This window comes from Pipistrellus hanaki (genome assembly GCF_964339955.1).
Source record: "Pipistrellus hanaki genome assembly, chromosome: 4".
In the NCBI taxonomy this organism is placed as follows: domain Eukaryota; kingdom Metazoa; phylum Chordata; class Mammalia; order Chiroptera; family Vespertilionidae; genus Pipistrellus; species Pipistrellus hanaki.
The window spans coordinates 92,624,900-92,643,231 of record NC_140506.1 but is presented as its reverse complement, the minus strand read 5'-3'; the positions used below and the strand labels follow the sequence as shown (position 1 = coordinate 92,643,231).

Genomic DNA, 18,332 nt, shown 5'->3' with positions numbered 1-18,332 from the left:
GGGGAGGGGAGGGGAGGGCAGGAGCGGAGGGGCTGGCTGGGGGCCGGGTCAGACCTGGAGTCCCCTGAGGTCCGCACCCAGGCGGTGATCCTGGGTGGCCTCGCCCTGGTCTTCTGGAAGCAGAAATGGCAGGGCCACAGGACTCCAGAGCTGCGGGCGGGCGGGCGGGCCTGCTGTGGGGGAGGCCTGTGGGGTCTCCCGGGCCCGAAGCAGGGCCGACAGGAAGCAGTGACCGCCCTGCTGTGGCCCCGCAGGCGCTGATGTCCCTGTTCGTGCTCTCCTCCAAGGACGGCTGGGTGAACATCATGTACGACGGGCTGGACGCCGTGGGCATAGACCAGCAGGTGCGGGCAGGCCGTGGGCAGCCCCGGCCCTTCACGTGGACCCTTCGGGTGGCCTCTGGGTCCTCTCAGGGAGCCAGCTCTGAACGCTTCCGGAGAGCTGCGTGTCCTGGGGCCCCCTCTCTGGCCCTGCAGGCTGCAGCACCTGGGGGGGGGGGAGGGGAGAGGAGGGGGTCTGGGCGTGGCTGTCCCTGGGCGGGGCCCGCGGGCAGCGGGTGCCCACGCGTCCTCCTGTGTTGCAGCCGGTGCCCAACCACAACCCCTGGATGCTGCTCTACTTCATCTCCTTCCTGCTCATCGTCAGCTTCTTCGTGCTCAACATGTTCGTGGGCGTGGTGGTGGAGAACTTCCACAAGTGCCGGCAGCACCAGGAGGCCGAGGAGGCGCGGCGGCGCGAGGAGAAGCGGCAGCGGCGCCTGGAGAGGAAGCGCAGGAGTAAGTCGCGCCCCAGGCCGCGGTGGGTCTGCGCCTGTGCGCCCGCGGGCGGGCGGCGGCCGGCAGGGGCAGCAGGACGAACCGAGGGACGGGCTGTGAGGCTGGGGGCCCGGGGCGCCCTGCCCGGCCCTGCTCCCCTCGGCCTCCCAGCCCCCACCCCGCCAGATGGCTCTGCACGCTGGCCCGCCTGTGCCTGGGCCCCTGCATGGTGGCCGGGCCCTCAGGGGGAGCCAGGCGGAGGAGGGCAGCTGCAGCAGGAGGCAGGGGTCCCCGCCCAAGTGGCACAGGAGGCGAAGGAGACCCCGATTCTCGCCCACCGTCGCTCCTGAAAAGGGTTCGCGCCCGCGCGTTAGGCCACGGGGGTGGGGAAACTTAGCAGAGTCGTCCCAAGGCACAGAGAGAGGAGAGGGTCTCAGGGAGGCCCCTGCCCGGCTTGGGAGCAAGGAGGGCTTCCTGCAGGAGGGGGCCGCTGAGAGTCCCGCCCACCGCAGCCAGCTCAGACCGTCTCCTTGTCTTTCCAGGCACTTTGCCCAACCCAGGTATCTGCCCCCTGCCCCGCATGCCTAAGCCCCTCGCTTCCGCCAGCCCCTGCACGGGGCTGCAGGCTGGCCTGGCCTCCGCCCTTCAGCCACTGCCACGTGGACGGGCAGACATCCCAGGCGGGTGCCAGGCCTGCTGGGGTCTGCTGCAGGGTGGGCATGGGACGGCCAGGGTTGGGCGCCAGGTGTCGGGGTGGGGGGGAGGGGCGTCCATTCCCTGCCTGGTGTCCAGGCCGCTGCCTGCAAGCTTGCGTGTGCCCCTCTGCCCGGCCTGCATGCCTGGCTGCTTCCCTGCCGTGCTCTGGGATCCTGCCAGCTCGTGGCTGCTCCGTGTCGTCAGCGCTGGCCTGGCCCTGCTGGCTGCCGGCCCCTTGGGCTGCTCGGGCTGAGCCGACCTCTGCAGTCACCGCATGCCAGACCCAGGAGAATGAGGTCTCAGGTCGGGCTCGGCCCACGGGCCCTGCTCTCCCAGGCTCTGGGACAGTTGCCCTCCTTGCCCCGGCCCCCATCCCCGCATGGTTCTGTGGCTGAGGCAGGTCGTCGCGTGCACTGGTGGCAGCTATGTCCTCCCAGTGGGCGCTCAGTGGGCACTGCTATGCTCTGAAGGGGTTACTGCAGGGAGAGCATTTAGGGCAGACAGGCCAGCTGGTCAACGCATGACTCCCCAGGCGATGGCCATCAGATGGACCAGCAGCCGGGCAGACCCCAGGCAGGAGGCAGTGGCTGCTGGCCTCTGGGAAGACTGGGAGGGGAGGGACTCTAGGCCTGGTGGCCAGAGGACAGCTCATGCCCAGACAGACGGGGGCGCTGGAGGAGGGGTGAGGGGACCTGCCCCCTAAGAAAGCTCCCATCTGCTAAGTGTCTCAGAACCCCAATGCCAGCCCAGGAGCATACCACGAAGGCCCCAATGTGGGAGATCCGAGCAGGGCAAGGTCAAGTCTCAGCGTCCAGAGCCATTCCTGGGGCTGCCCTGAGGCCCACTCCTGCCCAGGCCTCCCACCCAGGGTGTCCATCATTCACAGGGACCTACCCCTTACCTAAAGGGGCTCCTGCACCCTCCTGGAAACCCCCCCGCATCTGAGCCCAGAGCCCTCCCCCAGCCCCACTCCCACCATCTAGCCCCGGTCACAGGCGCCCTCTCCCTGCAGAGGCCCAGCGCCGGCCCTACTACGCCGACTACTCGCCCACCCGCCGCTCCATCCACTCGCTGTGCACCAGCCACTACCTCGACCTTTTCATCACCTTCATCATCGGGGTCAACGTCATCACCATGTCCATGGAGCACTACGACCAGCCCAAGGTGGGGCTCAGGGTGCAAGACCCTGCCCGCCCTGCCCAGGACCAGGGTGGGAGATGAGCCCCAGGGTGCCACGGGGGGCAGAGGGGCCCGGCACCCAGTGGGTGGCCTGGTCAGGAGCGGGAGGTCTGCAGCCCTGGGTGAGCCCTCACTCAGGTTTATGAATTGTTTGAACAGAGGGTCCTCCTTTTCACATCAATTGAAACTCTCAGGGCCACTTGCCCTAAAGAGCCCCCCTCCCTGCCACAAGTGGTTCCATCTTGAAACTCTGGCTGTTGAAATGTCCGAGTCCAGCTTCCCAGGCTGTAGGTTTCACAGTCCAGGAACAAGCCAGGCAGAGCTGGCAGGAGCCAGGCGGGCGTAAGCGGTCACTCCAATCACATCTGCATCGCCATCATTCCATTAAAGACAGGACACCCTCTCCCGCCCCGCCCCCCGGGAAAGGAGGATTCTCAGGGCATCACAGCCTTTGAGTGGGAACCTACTCAGCTCTCCAGGAAGCTGAGCTCTGGCTGGCGAGGGCTGGCCCTCGCCCCAGACTGTGGGTGGGGCCTGGGCAAGGCGGGCCAGGAGTCTGGGCTCACGGGGGCAGGTTCCCCCCACCTGAGCGTTGACCTCAAAATGCTGCAGGGGTCAGTCCAGGTGACGCCTCCCAGACCTGGCACAGGCCGCATACAGTAAGTGCTCAGTAGCTGGGCCTCAGACCTGTCCTCTGCCTGGGGGCACCCAGAGGGTACAGGAGAGCGATGGGGCAGGGTGACCAGGACCAGGCACTGGGTGCCTAGTGCCACGATGGGGTGGGGGAGGAGGGGGGGAGCAGGGGAGGCCCAGGCAGGGTGACCTCCACAGCCTGACACTCTGTCCACAGTCGCTGGACGAGGCCCTCAAGTATTGCAACTACGTGTTCACCATTGTGTTTGTCATTGAGGCTGTGCTTAAACTGGTGGCATTTGGATTCCGGAGGTTCTTCAAGGACAGGTTTGTGGGTGGGGCCACCTGGTGCCCTGAAGGACCCATGGCGCTCTTGCGGGGGGAGGGAACAGGTGAGAGCCACAGCCCTTCCCTCTGGTGGTCCCAGCCTTCTGTCTGCAAAGCGGGGGGCTGAGCAGAGGTGTGGGGTGCACCCAGGGGTGACACCAAGGCATGCCCGAGGGTGACAATAGGATGCCTCCGGAGTGATGCCAGGGTAAGCCCCAGAGTGGCAGCAGGACACACCCTGTGGGTGATGCTTCCAGGACGATAGGGAGGGAACCCCTGCTCTAAAGGGCTGCAGCGTGAGGGGAAGGGGGGACAGGGAGGTGGGGAGGAGGCAGCATGGCACTGAGCCCAGTTGGCCCCCAGGTGGAACCAGCTGGACCTGGCCATCGTGCTGCTGTCCATCATGGGCATCACGCTGGAGGAGATCGAGATGAGCGCGGCCCTGCCCATCAACCCCACCCTCATCCGCATCATGCGTGTGCTCCGCATCGCCCGCGGTAGGCAGTCTGGGGGCCCAGGGCCGCGCCCCGAGGCCTCAGCAGGGGTCTGGTGCCCGCGACAGGAACGTCAGGGCCGGGTGGTCTGAGGCCCGGCCAGCTGGGGAGGATCGGACTGGCCGGGCCCCAGCCCATCCCTGACACGCGGCTCTCGGCCCCCAGTGCTGAAGCTGCTCAAGATGGCCACAGGCATGCGGGCCCTGCTGGACACGGTGGTGCAAGCCCTGCCCCAGGTAGGCGCACGGCTGCCTCGGGGGTGGGCAGCCCAGACACCCCCAAGAAGGCAAGCCCTGCTCATTGCCACTCATTCAGTCCGTCATCTGCACTGTGATGACCTCATTTATCACCCCCACGTGCGCAGGAACTGGTGGCGGTGCTGGGCGGGAGGTGGCTGGCTGCCTTCTGGGCCTCGGTCCCTCCGGGGAAGAGAGACAGCCAGTGCCTGCCTTCCCCGGTCCAGCCGTGGGCGCAGTGGGGTGAGGGCAGAGGACCTGGCCACGGTGGTCTCCTGAGTCCCGAGAAACCCAAAGACCGGGGGTTGGCTGGAGGCCTCTCTCCTCTCTCGGAGCGAACGCAGGCCCCGTGTCCTCACTTCCTGCGTCCGCAGTCCCCACGCCGGTCCTTGGTGACCACTTGAACAGAAAGAAACCCTTTGCCCCGTCTGTGCAGTGTCCAGGCCTTCCGCCAGCCCAGCCTGTTCAGCCATGTGTCCATCTGTCCACGGTTCTCTTTCGGCCAGCCATCCGTCCACCTAGCCACCCCTGTGTCCCTCTGTCTTTACCCAGCCAGCCATGCACCCCACAGCTGCGTGTCCATCTAGCACCTTCTCTCTGTCACCTACTCACCCACAGGCCTGTCTGTCCACACGCATCATCCCATCATCCCAGCCAGCCCCCACTCCCCTGAGCAGCGTTCCTCAGCCCTGTCTGAGGGACAGTCCCTAAGGTCCTTTGTGCCTGTGGGAGTGACAGGAGGGGAGGGAAGCCTGGGCCTGGCCATGCCCCAGCGACAGGGGCATGGAGGTATGCGAAGACAGGGCACCCTGCCTGGAGGGCAGCGTAAGTGCTGGGAGGGTGTGTGGGTGAGATTCATGATACAATCTTGGCCTTGGCCTTGGCCTCCCTATGGGGACCCCAAAGTTGGAGGCAGACCCTACCCAGAGTTTGCCAGAGCCTTGGGAGACCTGCCAGGTCTTGGGGAGCAGAGGTACTCGAGGCAGGGTGGTTCTGGGTGCAGGGTGGGCATGAGAGGTCAAAGAGGGGCCTTGAGCACCAGGCAGGACAGGGAGCCCCTAGGGAGCATGGGAGCCAGGGCCAAGGGTCAGGGGGGTTAAGAAGGAGTTCTCACACCTACCTGGGAACTTGCCCTCCTGCCTGGCAAGAACGGGGGGTGAGGGTGGCTGGTGGGTGCCAGGCACGGATTGCCCAGCAGGTGGGGGGAGGCCTGACCTGCTTCTGCTTCTCTCCTGTGTAGGTAGGGAACCTCGGCCTACTTTTCATGCTCCTGTTTTTTATCTATGCTGCCCTGGGAGTGGAGCTGTTCGGCAGGCTTGGTGAGTTGTGGTCCAGGCAGGCGCAGCCACACACACACACACACACACACACACACACACACACACACACAACGTCTGGCAGATAGCTCGGGCCACTGGCCAGGCCAAGGCAGGGCCCCCTGCTCTCCCAGACCTTCACTGCACAAGAGGAACATGACAGCGACACACGCAGGAGCATCTAAGCACACGCAGACCCATGGCACACACATGTGCACATTCACACCCAGTGTATTTATAGCCCAGCAAGGAAGGCAGAGCCACACGTGAACCAGAGCATGCATCCACATGCAAACGCGTGCACATGTCGCCCTAATCTGCACTGGTCCCCCGGGGACAAACTGCAGCATGTCCTTAATTGTCACCAAGGATTTTCTTGAACCCCATTTGGGCAGGGGGCAGGTGGGGACCCTCCTGGCAGCCCACTTCAGCTAGGGTCCCCTCCCCTTCCTGCCGGGGTCTTCTGAACACACGCAGTGGCTTCCAGGAGCCACCAGGGGGCCTGTGTGGGGCAGCTGAGGTGGCTGTCAGTTTGGGTTCTGCCCAGAAGGAGCTCCTGGAACCTGGCAGCTCATGCCCCAGGCCCCAGGCCTGACTCCTGGCCGCCGGCCCTGCCTCAGGCTCCAGGGCGGCCCCATTACTCCCTGGGGCCTGGGAGTGCCCTGACCCGAGTCGGGGTCTGGGAAGCCAGCAGCGCTAGGGCTGAGCCAGAGGGGCTGGCCCCCGGGCCGCGGCTCATCCACCCAGAAAGCCCTTGATCTAGAACAAGCAGGGCTCAGGCAGCACCCTGCCCTGTTTTAAAGAGACATGCCCCCAGATGCCTCCTTTGGGTGCCCACCTGCCAGGGACCCCAAGCTAGGCAATCACTCCTGCCTCAGAGGAGCATGACCTGCTTCCTGGTGGGTCTCAGGTGCCCAGCCAGTGTGTGCCTGACCTCACTGTGTGTGCCTGATGCCAGCGTGTGCCTGACCCCAGGTGTGCCTGATCTCTGTGTGTGTGTCTGACCCCAGAGTGTGTGTCTGACCCCAGAGTGTGTGCCTGACCCCAGGTGTGCCTGATCTCTGTGTGTGTGTCTGACCCCAGAGTGTGTGTCTGACCCCAGAGTGTGTGCCTGACCCCAGCGTGTGTGCCTGACCCTGGCGTGTGTGCCTGACCCCAGGTGTGCCTGATCTCTGTGTGTGTGTCTGACTCCAGAGTGTGTGCCTGACCCCGGAGTATGTGTGCCTGACCCCAGTGTGTGTGCCTGACCCCGGAGTGTGTGCCTGACCCCAGGTGTGCCTGATCTCTGTGTGTGTGCCTGACCCCAGAGTGTGTGCCTGACCCCGGAGTATGTGTCTGACCCGAGTGTGTGTGCCTGACACAGCGTGTGTGCCTGACCCCGGCATGTGTGTCTGACCCCAGCGTGTATGCCTGACCCTAGTGTGTATGCATTACCCCGGCGTGTGTGCCTGACCCTGGAGTGTGTATTTGACCCCAGTGTGTGTGCCTGACCCCAGTGTGTGTGCCTGACCCCAGAGTGTGTATTTGACCCCAGTGTGTGTGCCTGACCCCGGCGTGTGTGCCTGACCCCGGCGTGTGTGCCTGAAGCTGGCGTGTGTGCCTGACCTCGGCGTGTGTTTGACCCCGGCGTGTGTGCCTGACCCCAGTGTGTGTGCCTGACCTCAGAGTGTGTGGCTGACCTCGGTGTTTGCCTGACCCCAGCGTGAGTGCCTAACTCCATCGTGTGGCTGACCCCGGCGTGTGTGCCTGACCCCAGAGTGTGTGTCTGAACTGGCGTGTGTGCCTGACCCCAGCGTGTGAGCCTGACCCCAGAGTGTGCCTGATGCCAATGTGTGGCTGACCCCGGCGTGTATAACCTGGCGGATCTCGCCCTGCAGAGTGCAGTGAGGACAACCCCTGTGAGGGCCTGAGCCGGCACGCCACCTTCTCCAACTTTGGCATGGCCTTCCTCACGCTGTTCCGCGTGTCCACGGGGGACAACTGGAACGGGATCATGAAGGTAGCACCCGGCCCGGCCGGCTGGCGGGGATGGGGGTGGGCCCGTGCCCTCTGCAGCTGCCCTTCGCCCGCAGGACACGCTGCGGGAGTGCGTGCGGGAGGACAAGCACTGCCTCACCTACCTGCCGGCCATCTCGCCCATCTACTTCGTCACCTTCGTGCTGGTGGCCCAGTTCGTGCTGGTCAACGTGGTGGTGGCCGTGCTCATGAAGCACCTGGAGGAGAGCAACAAGGAGGCCCGCGAGGACGCCGAGATGGACGCGGAGCTGGAGCTGGAGATGGCGCAGGGGCCGCCCGCGGGGCCCGGGCCCGCGGCCCCTCAGAGCCCGGGCGCTGGCCCCGAGGCCCCCAGCCTCCCGGTCGCTCGGAAGGTGTCTGTATCCAGGATGCTCTCCCTGCCCAACGACAGCTACATGTTCCGGCCCGTGGCGCCCGCCTCAGCCCCTCACCCCCACCCGCTGCAGGAGGTGGAGATGGAGACCTACGTGGGCACCACCTCTGGTACGACCCCGGGGACCGCTGGGGACACCAGGCAGGCGGAGGACACGGGCAGCCGGACTCGGGCGGGGCGGGGGCTCGGGGCCGGGGACAGCCGCCTGCTTTAGACCCCTTCCTGCCCAGGTGTGACCTCCGTGGAGCACGTGCCGCCTGTGGAGCCCTGCGCCTCCCTCCAGGTCTTGTCAGCCTCATCCTCCCCTGCCAGGGGCAGCAGCGCCCTCCTCACCCTGCCCCCGCGGGGCGCGGCCCGCTCCCCCAGCCTGAGCCGCCTACTCTGCAGACAGGTAGGAGGAGTCCCCGCTCCCCAACTCTGCCCAGCCTGAGGGGGCCCCTCTCCCCATTAAAGGATGAGTGACGGGGGTGCTTCATCCCTAGAGCTCGTGATGACAGAGGTCCCAGCCACCAGGACCACACCCCACTTGGGCAGCAGCCTCAGTGCCCACCACACCCCGCAGTGGTTCCTGAGGCCTCAGGAACCCACAGACCACCCTTCCCAGCCTAGGGTACCACGCCGGGCTGGTGGTGCACAGGTTACCTTGGCCTAGCTCTGTGCCCAGCAGGGTTTCAGGGGCCCATGACAGGCTCTCCCTGCCCAGGCTGCAGCCCTCTGCTCCTCACGGCCCCTCCCATCGTGACAGGCACAAGTGCTTGGCACCCGCATGCAGAGTGGTCTCCAGGGTGGCATGGGCGAGGCTGGAGGACAGTGACACCCGCATCAGGAGCTCTCGGCCCCATTGCTCCCTGGACTCCCACCTCGCGGGTGCCGGAGCCCCCTCTGGCCCAGGTGGGGAGGGGTCTGCGCCCCGGCTGCTGGCTGGGCTCTGCACGGCCTCACCTGACCCCACGCCCTTGCAGGAGGCCCTGCACGCCAGCTCCCTGGAAGCACAGGCTGACGGCCCTGCGGACTGCGGCCCGGACGTGGGGGAGCCCGATGGGAAGACCCCCTCGAGACAGGCGTCCCTGGGGGACTCCCTGCGGTCCCCTCCCCGCTCCCCGAGGCCCGCCAGCGTCCGAGCCCGAAAGCACGCTTTCGGACAGACTTGCCTCTCCTCCAGCCAGCTGCAGGCCCCGGGCGGGGAGGGGGCGGAGGCCCTGGACCCAGCCGACGAGGAGGTCAGCCACATCACCAGCTCGGCCCGGAGCCCCTCGCCCGAAGCCCGCGGGGTGGCGGCCGGCAAGCCGGACCTGTGCGGGCTCTATGGCATGGACGCTCAGGGCGTCCTGGACCAGCCCGGCCGGGCAGACCCGCACCGGCGGCCCCCGGCGGAGCAGGGGGGAGGGGACAGCCGCCCGGAGCCCGGCGAGGCGAAGGCCCAGGCCCTGGAGTCCGAGCCGGCCCTGGGGTCACGCCGGAAGAAGAAGATGAGCCCCCCCTGCATCTCCATAGACCCCCCCGTGGAGGACGAGGGCGCGGCCTGGCCCCCGGCGGCCGAGGGCGGCAGCACCACGCTGCGGCGCAGAACCCCGTCCTGCGAGCCCGGCGAGGGCTCGGCGGTGGACCCTGCCAGCAAGGGGGAGCGCTGGGGCCAGGTCCCCTGCCGCGCGGAGCACCTGACCATCCCCAGCTTTGCCTTCGAGCCGCTGGACGTGGGGGGCCCCAGCGGGGACCTGTTCCTGGACAGTGGCCACCGGGCGGCCCCGGAGCCCAGAGCTTCCTCGGGGGTCGCAGCGCCGGCCGAACCCCACAAAACGGAGTCTCCCATGCCCTTCGGCGACCCCCCAGAGAAGGGATGGGGGCTGTACCTCAACGTCCCCGAGAGCCCCCCAAAGAGAGCAGGGACCCCCCCAGCCAGCCCCACGCCTGGCGACAGTGCAGATGAGCCTGTGTAGCTGGGGACAGGTGCCTCGCGGACTTGGCACTGGGGTTGGGGTGGTGGCCCCGGGCTTGGCACTGGGGTTGGTGTCTGCTGGGGTGGTGGCCCCAGGCAGGGCCGTGCATGGACCCCGGCTCGGGCCCCACGTCGGGCAGAGGAGCCGGGAGGACGGACGTCTGCCCAGGGAGAGGGATGCAGGTGCTGCTCTGGGTGAAAGGAATAAGGTTGGCTCCTCAGGCTGGGGGCCTGTCGGTTCAGGTTTGGTTTTTACGAGTTTGGCCGCCATGGTCAGACTGCAGGCAGCCTGGTCAGCAAGCAGTCCCTTCGCGAGCGAGGACCAGGGACAAGGACCAGAAAACAGCCAAAGGGAGAAGGTAGAGGCTGCCCAGCAGAGTCCCGCCCTCACATCCACTTCCTTCCATCGGGAACTCACGCTTGTGCCCCTTGTGCCCCCCGGGTGGCCGCCCCGTCACCAAGGCCCCCGCAGCCGTGCCTCACCATCCCTCACAGTCTGAGCTCCCGTCCATTCATCCCGCCCTCTGCCATCGCTGTCTCTCCATCTCCCCTTCCTGGACCCCCCCTCCCTCCCCGCCATTCTGTCCAGAAAACGCCCGGGGACTCTGGCCTCTGTGAAATGCCGAATCCCCAGGGGACGGGAGCCAAGACCCCGCGTCCAGCACCTCCAACGGCCGTCCTGGGGTCCGGGCAGAGCGTCCCCACCGGTCCCCTCTGTTTCACTTTGTTTCTCTTACCAATTCAGGTTCAAGTTGCAATAATCCGATGCAGAAAATTCAGCTTCTGACGTTTGAGGGAATGGGGGGCAGAGCAAACAGAATAAACATTAACTTATTTAAAGAACAAGTGGGCGGCCCTTGGCACCTCAGTCCCGCCTGAGAGGGCGGACAGCTGGAGGGACCGCCGCCCCAGTAGAGTGGCAGGGTCCTCTCCTGAGCACCTGCCCGCTGGTGTCTGTGCTCCCCCCGCTCGGCAGATCCATGGTCGGGAAGTTCCAGAAACGTTGAGCTCATCATAGCAACAGAGCACGCTGCCTTCATGCTGGAGAAGTTGTTGCCAGAGCTGCTGACAGGGAAGGGTGCTGTGGGGGGTCCCCACGGGGAGAGCTTTCCAGCGGGGCAGTCAGCTTAGGATTGCAGAAGGCACCTCACTCTTGCTATCTCCCTGCCCTGGAGTCCTTGACCCCCTGCCCCACATCCTGCTTGCTGCAGCCCCATGACCCCTTTCCTTGTTCTCAAAGCCTGATTGTGATAAGCTCAAGGCTCAGTGTGGCAAAAACATCGGAAACCCCATGACCGAGGTCACCAACCCACCCTCCCCACATCCGTCTCGCAGTCCCATGGTCACCAACTGACCTAACGAACACAGCATAGCTGCCCAGCTTGGGGCACCCCTATCTGACCATCTTGTCTGGCCAGGGCCTGATGACTGAGCTGCAGAGGGGCCTCTGGGAGGGACTGCACTTTCCCAGTCCCAGCCCCCTGCCCAGCTCCTAGTCACAGGCCTGGGTTGTAGGCGCCTCTGTGTCACTGACCCCCTTGTAGGTGTGGGGGAAGCCAAGGTGCATGGAGGGGGAGAGCGAGGATGTGCCTTCTCAGGCCACAGACTGGTCTCCATCCAGCACCTGGCCTGCACATGTGGCGCAAAGGTGCCTGGGCCACATTGCACTGACAACGGACAGGGATGGCAGTGGCACCATCTCTCTTGCACTGACCCCGTCACAGGAACATACCTGTGAGGGCACACTTTGAGGAAAGGAGAACTGTCCTCTGTCCAGCTCGGGGAAGGCAGTGTAGCCCTGGCCAGCTCTCCCAGGCTCTGAAGGCCTGATGTCACCTAGTCTGGGGGTTGGGATCTGGGCCTAGTAGGCCTCGGGTTCTCTGTGCTTCCTGGACACCCAGGGCATTCCCTGGTCACCACATAATGGGCCTTCACCTGTTTTAGCTCATTTGTCTCCAGCACTGAGAACCCTCATTCCATTGGCACCCCATACATGGTTTCCTGCAGGACCCCCACACTCCCAGATTGCAGGACTGTGCTCCAGCAAGAAACTCCGATCACCATGGGTGTGGCCCCTCGATGACTCTGACGGGATTCGGTTCTGTGCCCATTTTCCAGGAGAGCACAGGGAGAGATGGTGTACCCCAGAGTGCCACCCTGGCCTGGACCTGGGGTGCAGGTCACCAGCAGCTGGTGACCATGGGCCTGCACGCAGCACCCTCAGGAGGACCCATGTGGGCACAGAGGAAGGGCTGTCCCCTCGCAGCCCCCTTGGCCCAGCGGAAGGCCCGCTGAGCCTGATAAACCAGCACTCACTGTCTGTCACTGCTGCTGGCTGAGCGCCTGGAGATTCCAGGGCCAGACAAGGGGAAGCAGGTGGCCCGGCCTCCTCCCTGCTCCCCCAGTGTCCCAGGCCCCCCATGTCCCTTTCCTTCCTTGCACCCCCCTCCAGAGGAGCCCTTGTTCCTCAGTGTCCCCAGCACAGCCTGCCCTGGGAATGTGTGCAAGGTGAGCAATCCAGGGAGCTCAGCCCACGGACCACAGAAGCAGCCCCGAGAGTGTAGGGCGGAGAGGGAGCGGGGAGGGCGCTGGCCGCCCCTCTGCTCTCACACGGAGGAAGGGCAGAATTCTGGCTGCAATCAGATGGTTAAGGGTGACAGGGAAGGAGGAGGTGAGCTCCCCACCACGGTGTCCACAGCGGGGAGGCTCAGGTGAGTGGGCAGAGGCCCTCCCACACGGACCTGCCAGTCTGCACCATGGAAAGTGGAGCTCAGGCATGGACGCTGTGCCCAGGAGACAAGCCGCACGCACAGCAGCCGGAGGCACAGAACCAGCTGCCCAGGGACCTGAGCGGTGACAGGAAGCTCACTCAGCGACCACTCACCCAAGAGGCAGACGCATTGGAGGAGGGCCTGGGGCTGTCAGTGTTGCAGGCGGACACCTGCCCCCTGATAAGTCCCCAATGTCCACATGTGCGTGTGCAGTGCGGCCTGAGGTTGCGGGCACTGTGTGGTCGGAGGGCCCCAGGGTGTGGGGCCAAAGATCTATCTACAATGTGACCCCGATGCTGGGTACCTGGCTGCCCCTAGAATTATCCTGGTTCATAGGTCAATGCTCAACCGCTGAGCCATTCTGGCTGGGCTAGAGTCGTCCTTTAAATGCTCTGTGTTGTTTTCTGTGTCTTGAATTCACATGACCGCTCCCTGAGGAGACACAGCACAGGCACCAGGGGCTGAGGAGGGGGTGTCCCCACAGCCAGGCCAGTGCTCAAGGCCGGGTCCCCACAGTGACAGACGTTGGCTGTGTGTCTGACCCTGGCTGTGTGTCTGGCCCTCCTCCTCGGTGAGGCCCACAGCGGGACACACAGCCACAACCACATGTGCTCTTCACACACTTTAATGAGGGGCAGTGCCCACCACCCGCCCCCTGGGCTGAGGAGGGGTTGGCTGGTGGAGCTCAGGGCAGGGTGCAGGGAGGTAGAAAGGGCAGACACTGGGCAGGAAGCAGTGGTCTGGGGCGGGGGGGGGCTGGATTCTCCGGGGCCCCAGGTGGCAGCCCGAGGGAGGGGCTCAGCGCTCCTTGGGGACGTACTGGTGGATCCAGTCCAGGAAGGAGGTGACACGGGTGTAGATGCCGGGCTTGTTGGGTTCACCACAGCCAAAACCCCAGCTGACCACACCCGCCTGCATCCAGGTGCCTTTGACCTTGCAGACCAGGGGTCCTCCAGAGTCGCCCTGGGGAGGAGACGGGTCAGCAAGGGGCTGCAGAGGCTGAGGGGGGGGGTCCCTCGGGGGAGGACACAGCGCACCTGGCAGGAGTCCTTGTTCGTGGTCCCGGCACAGATCATGCTCTTACGGACGATCCGGACGTTGTCCCCGGTGTAGAGGCCAGCGTGGTATTCGGAGTCACATTCGCTGTTTTCCACGATGGGGACCTTCACCTGCTTCAGGGGGTACGGCGGGGGGAGGGGCACTGAGGCGAGAGGAGAGCATTCAGCACCAGGGAGGAGGCCAGCACTGCCCCAGCCTGCTGTCAGGACCCCTCCCCCAACGGAAACCCAGAGTTGGGTCCTGGGTGTGACTGGTCCCCACTACCCCAAGCCCTCCAAAGGTGCCTGACACTCACCTCCTGAATTCACATCACCCCAGCCTGTCACCCAGCAGGGAGTTCCTGGGGGGAAGGTCTCTGAGGCAGGGGGCAGAGCCACCCGCTGAAATCTGCAGGAGACCCTCACGGGCTCCTCCAGCTCCAGCAGGGCGATGTCTGCCCCGTTCTCGGCGGTGAAGTAGTTGGGGTGCACGATGACCCGGTTGACGGGCAGCAGCTTGTCCCGGTAATAGAGGTGCTGCTCCCGCAGCTGCACCCTCAGGAATGAAGGGTCTGTGATTTCCCTGGAGGGAGGGGCACCTACTCAGGACTGAGCGGCCTCCTGTCCACCCAGGAGGGAGTGGGGATGCCATCCCAGGCACAACCCCACCCACCAGGCCCCATGGGCACTCACGGTCCCACGCAGTGCGCGGCAGTCAGCACCCACTGGGGGTGGATGAGGGAGCCCCCGCAGAAGTGTATCCAGTACTGGTCTCTGAGTCTCAGGCTCACCTGCCAGGGCCACTTGCTTCCAGGGGCCTCCTGCCCCCCCACGATGCCCACTCTCTCCAGGTCCTGGCTCGGGGCTGGGGCAGGAAACACCCTCAGGATACAGCCCGGCCCCTGTGCCCACACAAACCTGGGCTTCTGTGAGCCCACCACCCCTTGTGGAGCCGGTGTGGGGAGGGACAGGGGCAGGGACAGGGCTGAGCAGGGTCAGGACTCACCAGGGGCTGCGTGGCCCGGGCTCAGCAGCAGGAGGGGCAGTGCCAGCACCAGCAGACTCAGCATCTGGAAGGAGCCAGGAGGGGCTGCTTGACCCAGGGGGGCTGAGCCCGGCGGGGGTCTGCAGGGTGTGGGGGCAGATGGAGTTGGGGAACCCGGGATGAGGGGTCAGTGCAGACTGGGAGTCTGAGGTCCTGCTGCTCCAGATGTGAGGCTCAGCTACTCAGTGCACTAACCCCAGGTGGTGGGGTCTGATGGGGTGCTTACCTTGACCAGTTGCTGCTGCTATTGCCTCAGCCCACTCTCCCCTCCCATTTATCCTTCCAGATGGAGTGGGGGTCAGAGGAGGGTTGCTGGATCCTCCAATCCGAAGTGGAGGAAGTGGATGATCAGACCAAGGCTTCCATGTGACCTCTACCCCCACCAGCAGGCACCCATCAGGTGTCACATGAGGAGGGCACACAGCCAAGTGGAGGCCAAGCCACCATCACTCCACCCCGAGGTGGGCCCGGCCTTCCTGAACTCTGGAGGCTGAGATGCCTAGTCCAGTCCGAGGGCTGGGGTAGGCGGGGGCTCTAGCATCCATGCGTGTGTCCTCTCTGTGTGTCAGGGCTCCCCAATCCTGCCATGGCCTCGGAGCTGGACATTTGAGCGTACCTCTCTGTCAGCCAGCTGAGCCCTGGCACGGAAATAGCTCCCCTTCCAGCTGCTGGGGTTACATTCCTCTCCTCTGCCAGAGGCAGTAAGAAGCCCTCCACCAGGCCTCCAGGCACAGCTGCGCCCAGGAACCATGGTGCTGTCTGGTTAAGCAACCAGCCGCTCCCACCCTGCCTGTTTCCCCAAGAGGAATCGTGTCTGAGGGCCACCCTCAGAGAAGCAGGGAGGCGCCCATGGGACAGTGGCACTTACCCTGGTCACTCCTCTCCACCTCTCTGTATTCACAGGGCTCAGCCCTCCCCCCTCACCGCCAGGGAGGGGCTGGCAGACTCCCTGTGAGCTCTGGGAGGGAACAGCCCCTCGTCCTTACCCTGCTGCCTCACAGGCCTCAGGATGGCAGATTCCATTCCAACATCCATGTCCGGACGCCACCTGAGCAGTTCTGCCGATCACAGTGGAGTCTATTTGGGATCTGAGTGCCATTATCCTGGGACAGGCAGAGGGAAGTGACAGTGAGATAACAGTCCTTATGCCAATTCCCCCTGGCCACTCCCCCAACCAGGCCCCACTACTCCTGGTCCCCGGTTCATCCATCCCACCTCCTCACTCTCCCCTCGGCCTATTGGTCACGGGGCCCCAGCCAGCCTCCCCGCTCATGGCATTCCGGAACTGCCTGCGTTCCCCTCTCCATCCAGGTCACCATCAGGGAAGAGTTGGGAACAAGAATCATCGACTGACGCAGGCAGAATCGCTCCCAGAGCTCACCCAGGGCATGGGCTGCTTCATGTTCCTCCCAGCCAATTTTTATTTGAGTTGCCTGCTTTCTTATTGTGGAGGAGTAAGAGTTATTTCTCTATTTGTACTAGAGGCCAGGGCATGAAATTCGTGCATAGTGGGGTGTCCCTCAGCCCAGGCTGCACCCTCTCTAATCTGGGACCACTTGAAGGATGTCCAACCGTCAGTTTAGGCCAGATCCCACAGGCAGTCAGACATCCCTCTCACAATCCAGGACTGCTGGATCCCAACCACTCACCTGTCTCTGCCTTATTGCCCCTAACCACTTCTGCCTGCCAGCCTGATCACCCGCTAACTGCCCTCCCCTGCCGGCCTGGTTACCCCTAATTGCCCTCCCCTGGCAGTCTGATCCCCCCCAACTGCCCTCCCATGCAGGATTGTGTGTCCCCTAACTGTCCTCCCCTGCAGGCCTTGGCCCCCCACAACTGCCCTGCTCTACTGTCCTGGTCATTCCAAACTTCCCTGCTCTGCTGGCCTCGTCACCACCCCTAACTGCCCTCCCCTGTAGGCCTGGTCCCCGCAACTGCTCTCCCCTGCTGCTGTAGTCCCCACCATCTACCCTCCCCTTGAGGCTTGGGTTCCTTCTAACTCTCCTCCCCTACAGGCTTAGTACCCCCAAATTGACCTCCCCTGCTGACCCGGTCACTCCCAACTCCCCTTCCTTGATGGCCTGGCCTCCAACTGCCCCCAACTGCTCTCCCCTGCTGGCCATCTTGTGGTGGCCATCTTGTGTGCACATGGGGGCAGCCACCTTGTGTCTTAGAGTGATGGTAAATTTGCATATTATTCTTTTATTGGATAGGATAACAGTCCTTTATCTGATATGTGTTTTTTTGTTTGTTTGTTTTGTTTTTTTAAAATCAATCTTTATTGTTCATATTATTACAAAGGTTCCTCATTTCTTCCCCCCTCCACCAGGTTCCCACCCAACCCTACGCCCCCTCCCCATCCCCCATTGCCCTCATCCATAGGTGCAGTTTATGTTCAGTCTCTTCCTCCCTCCCTTTCCCCGATAGTAAATCCCTTTTCAGATAGTAAATCAGTTACTTAGCATTTTCTCATATCAATAATACCTCCACATGCCCAATGATACATTTCACACAAAAGACATTTCCAAATAGGTCAACCAGCCTCATCCAGGCCCCACCCAAGGCACTCACAGATCAACACCCCAGCCCTATACTAACTCAACACATCCAGATCTAAGCCTTCATCACTTGATTCAGCAGACCCTCAAGTTCCCACAAAAGTTTCCAGCCATGTCTGAGAGGCAGTCGTGGGGCAGGGACAGGCGAGGAGCGAGCTGTTCCGGGCCTGGCTGCTCCGGGCCTGGCCTCTGTTGCTCTGGTTCGTTCCACAACCAGCTGCTCCGGGTCTGGTCACTGCCGCTCATGACCTAGTTGCTCTGGACTTGGCTGCTGCTGCTCCGGGCCTGGCCACACCCGACCCGGCTGCTCTGGGCCCGGTTGCTCCGGGCCCAGCCTCTCCCAGGAGCAACAGCCTCGGCCTCTCCCGGCCGCTCCCAGCCTGGCAGCCGCTGCTCCGGGCCTGGCCGCTCCCAGCCTGGCAGCCGCTGCTCCGGGCCTGGCCGCACCCGACCCAGCTGCTCCGGGCTTGGCCGCTCCCAGCCTGGCAGCCGCTGCTCCGGGCCTGGCCGCTCCCAGCCTGGCAGCCGCTGCTCCGGGCCTGGCCGCTCCCAGCCTGGCAGCCGCTGCTCCGGGCCTGGCCGCACCCGACCCGGCTGCTCCGGGCCTGGCCGCTCCCAGCCTGGCAGCCGCTGCTCCGGGCCTGGCCGCTCCCAGCCTGGCAGCCGCTGCTCCGGGCCTGGCTGCACCCGACCCGGCTGCTCCGGGCCTGGCCGCTTCCAGCCTGGTAGCTGCTGCTCCGGGCCTGGCTGCTCCCAGCCTGGCAACCGCTGCTCCGGGCCTGGCCGCACCCGACCCGGCTGCTCCGGGTGGCCGCTCCCAGCCTGGATGCTCCGGGCTTGGCTACTGCTGTTCTGGGCCTGGCTGCTCCCAACCCGGCTGCTCTGGGCCCGGCTTCTCCGGGCCCGGCCACTCCGGGTCTGGGTGTTCCTGGACTGGCCACCCTGGGCTTGGCTGCCTCC

At 64.6% G+C, this 18,332-nt stretch overlaps 2 protein-coding genes across 5 annotated transcripts in view; one reads left to right on the top strand and one right to left on the bottom strand.

Annotated features, from left to right (window-relative positions):
* The window catches only part of CACNA1H (calcium voltage-gated channel subunit alpha1 H), a 63,697-nt gene extending 52,924 nt beyond the window's left edge, over positions 1–10,773 (top strand). The window contains exons 24-35 of one of the 3 annotated variants that reach the window (XM_084881191.1): positions 255–344; positions 584–776; positions 1,298–1,315; positions 2,464–2,615; positions 3,481–3,590; positions 3,954–4,087; positions 4,250–4,320; positions 5,561–5,639; positions 7,514–7,635; positions 7,709–8,135; positions 8,256–8,416; positions 8,988–10,773. In XM_084881191.1, the coding sequence (XP_084737317.1) occupies positions 255–344; positions 584–776; positions 1,298–1,315; positions 2,464–2,615; positions 3,481–3,590; positions 3,954–4,087; positions 4,250–4,320; positions 5,561–5,639; positions 7,514–7,635; positions 7,709–8,135; positions 8,256–8,416; positions 8,988–9,962 (2,532 nt within the window). In that variant the 3' untranslated portion in view covers positions 9,963–10,773. The remainder of the gene's footprint in view (positions 1–254; positions 345–583; positions 777–1,297; positions 1,316–2,463; positions 2,616–3,480; positions 3,591–3,953; positions 4,088–4,249; positions 4,321–5,560; positions 5,640–7,513; positions 7,636–7,708; positions 8,136–8,255; positions 8,417–8,987) is intronic. The other 2 variants (XM_084881192.1, XM_084881193.1) reach the window with 2 other exon arrangements.
* A 2,568-nt stretch (positions 10,774–13,341) lies between these two features.
* LOC311621301 (tryptase beta-2-like) overlaps positions 13,342–18,332 on the bottom strand; it is a gene marked incomplete at its 5' end in the record, with an annotated part of 39,648 nt that continues 34,657 nt past the window's right edge. The window contains 6 exons of one of the 2 annotated variants that reach the window (XM_084881237.1): positions 13,342–13,695; positions 13,770–13,933; positions 14,087–14,352; positions 14,463–14,634; positions 14,776–14,839; positions 15,041–15,057. In XM_084881237.1, the coding sequence (XP_084737363.1) occupies positions 13,531–13,695; positions 13,770–13,933; positions 14,087–14,352; positions 14,463–14,634; positions 14,776–14,839 (831 nt within the window). In that variant the 3' untranslated portion in view covers positions 13,342–13,530. Of the gene's footprint in view, positions 13,696–13,769; positions 13,934–14,086; positions 14,353–14,462; positions 14,635–14,775; positions 14,840–15,040; positions 15,058–18,332 lie in introns of those variants that run through there. The other variant, XM_084881238.1, reaches the window with a different exon arrangement.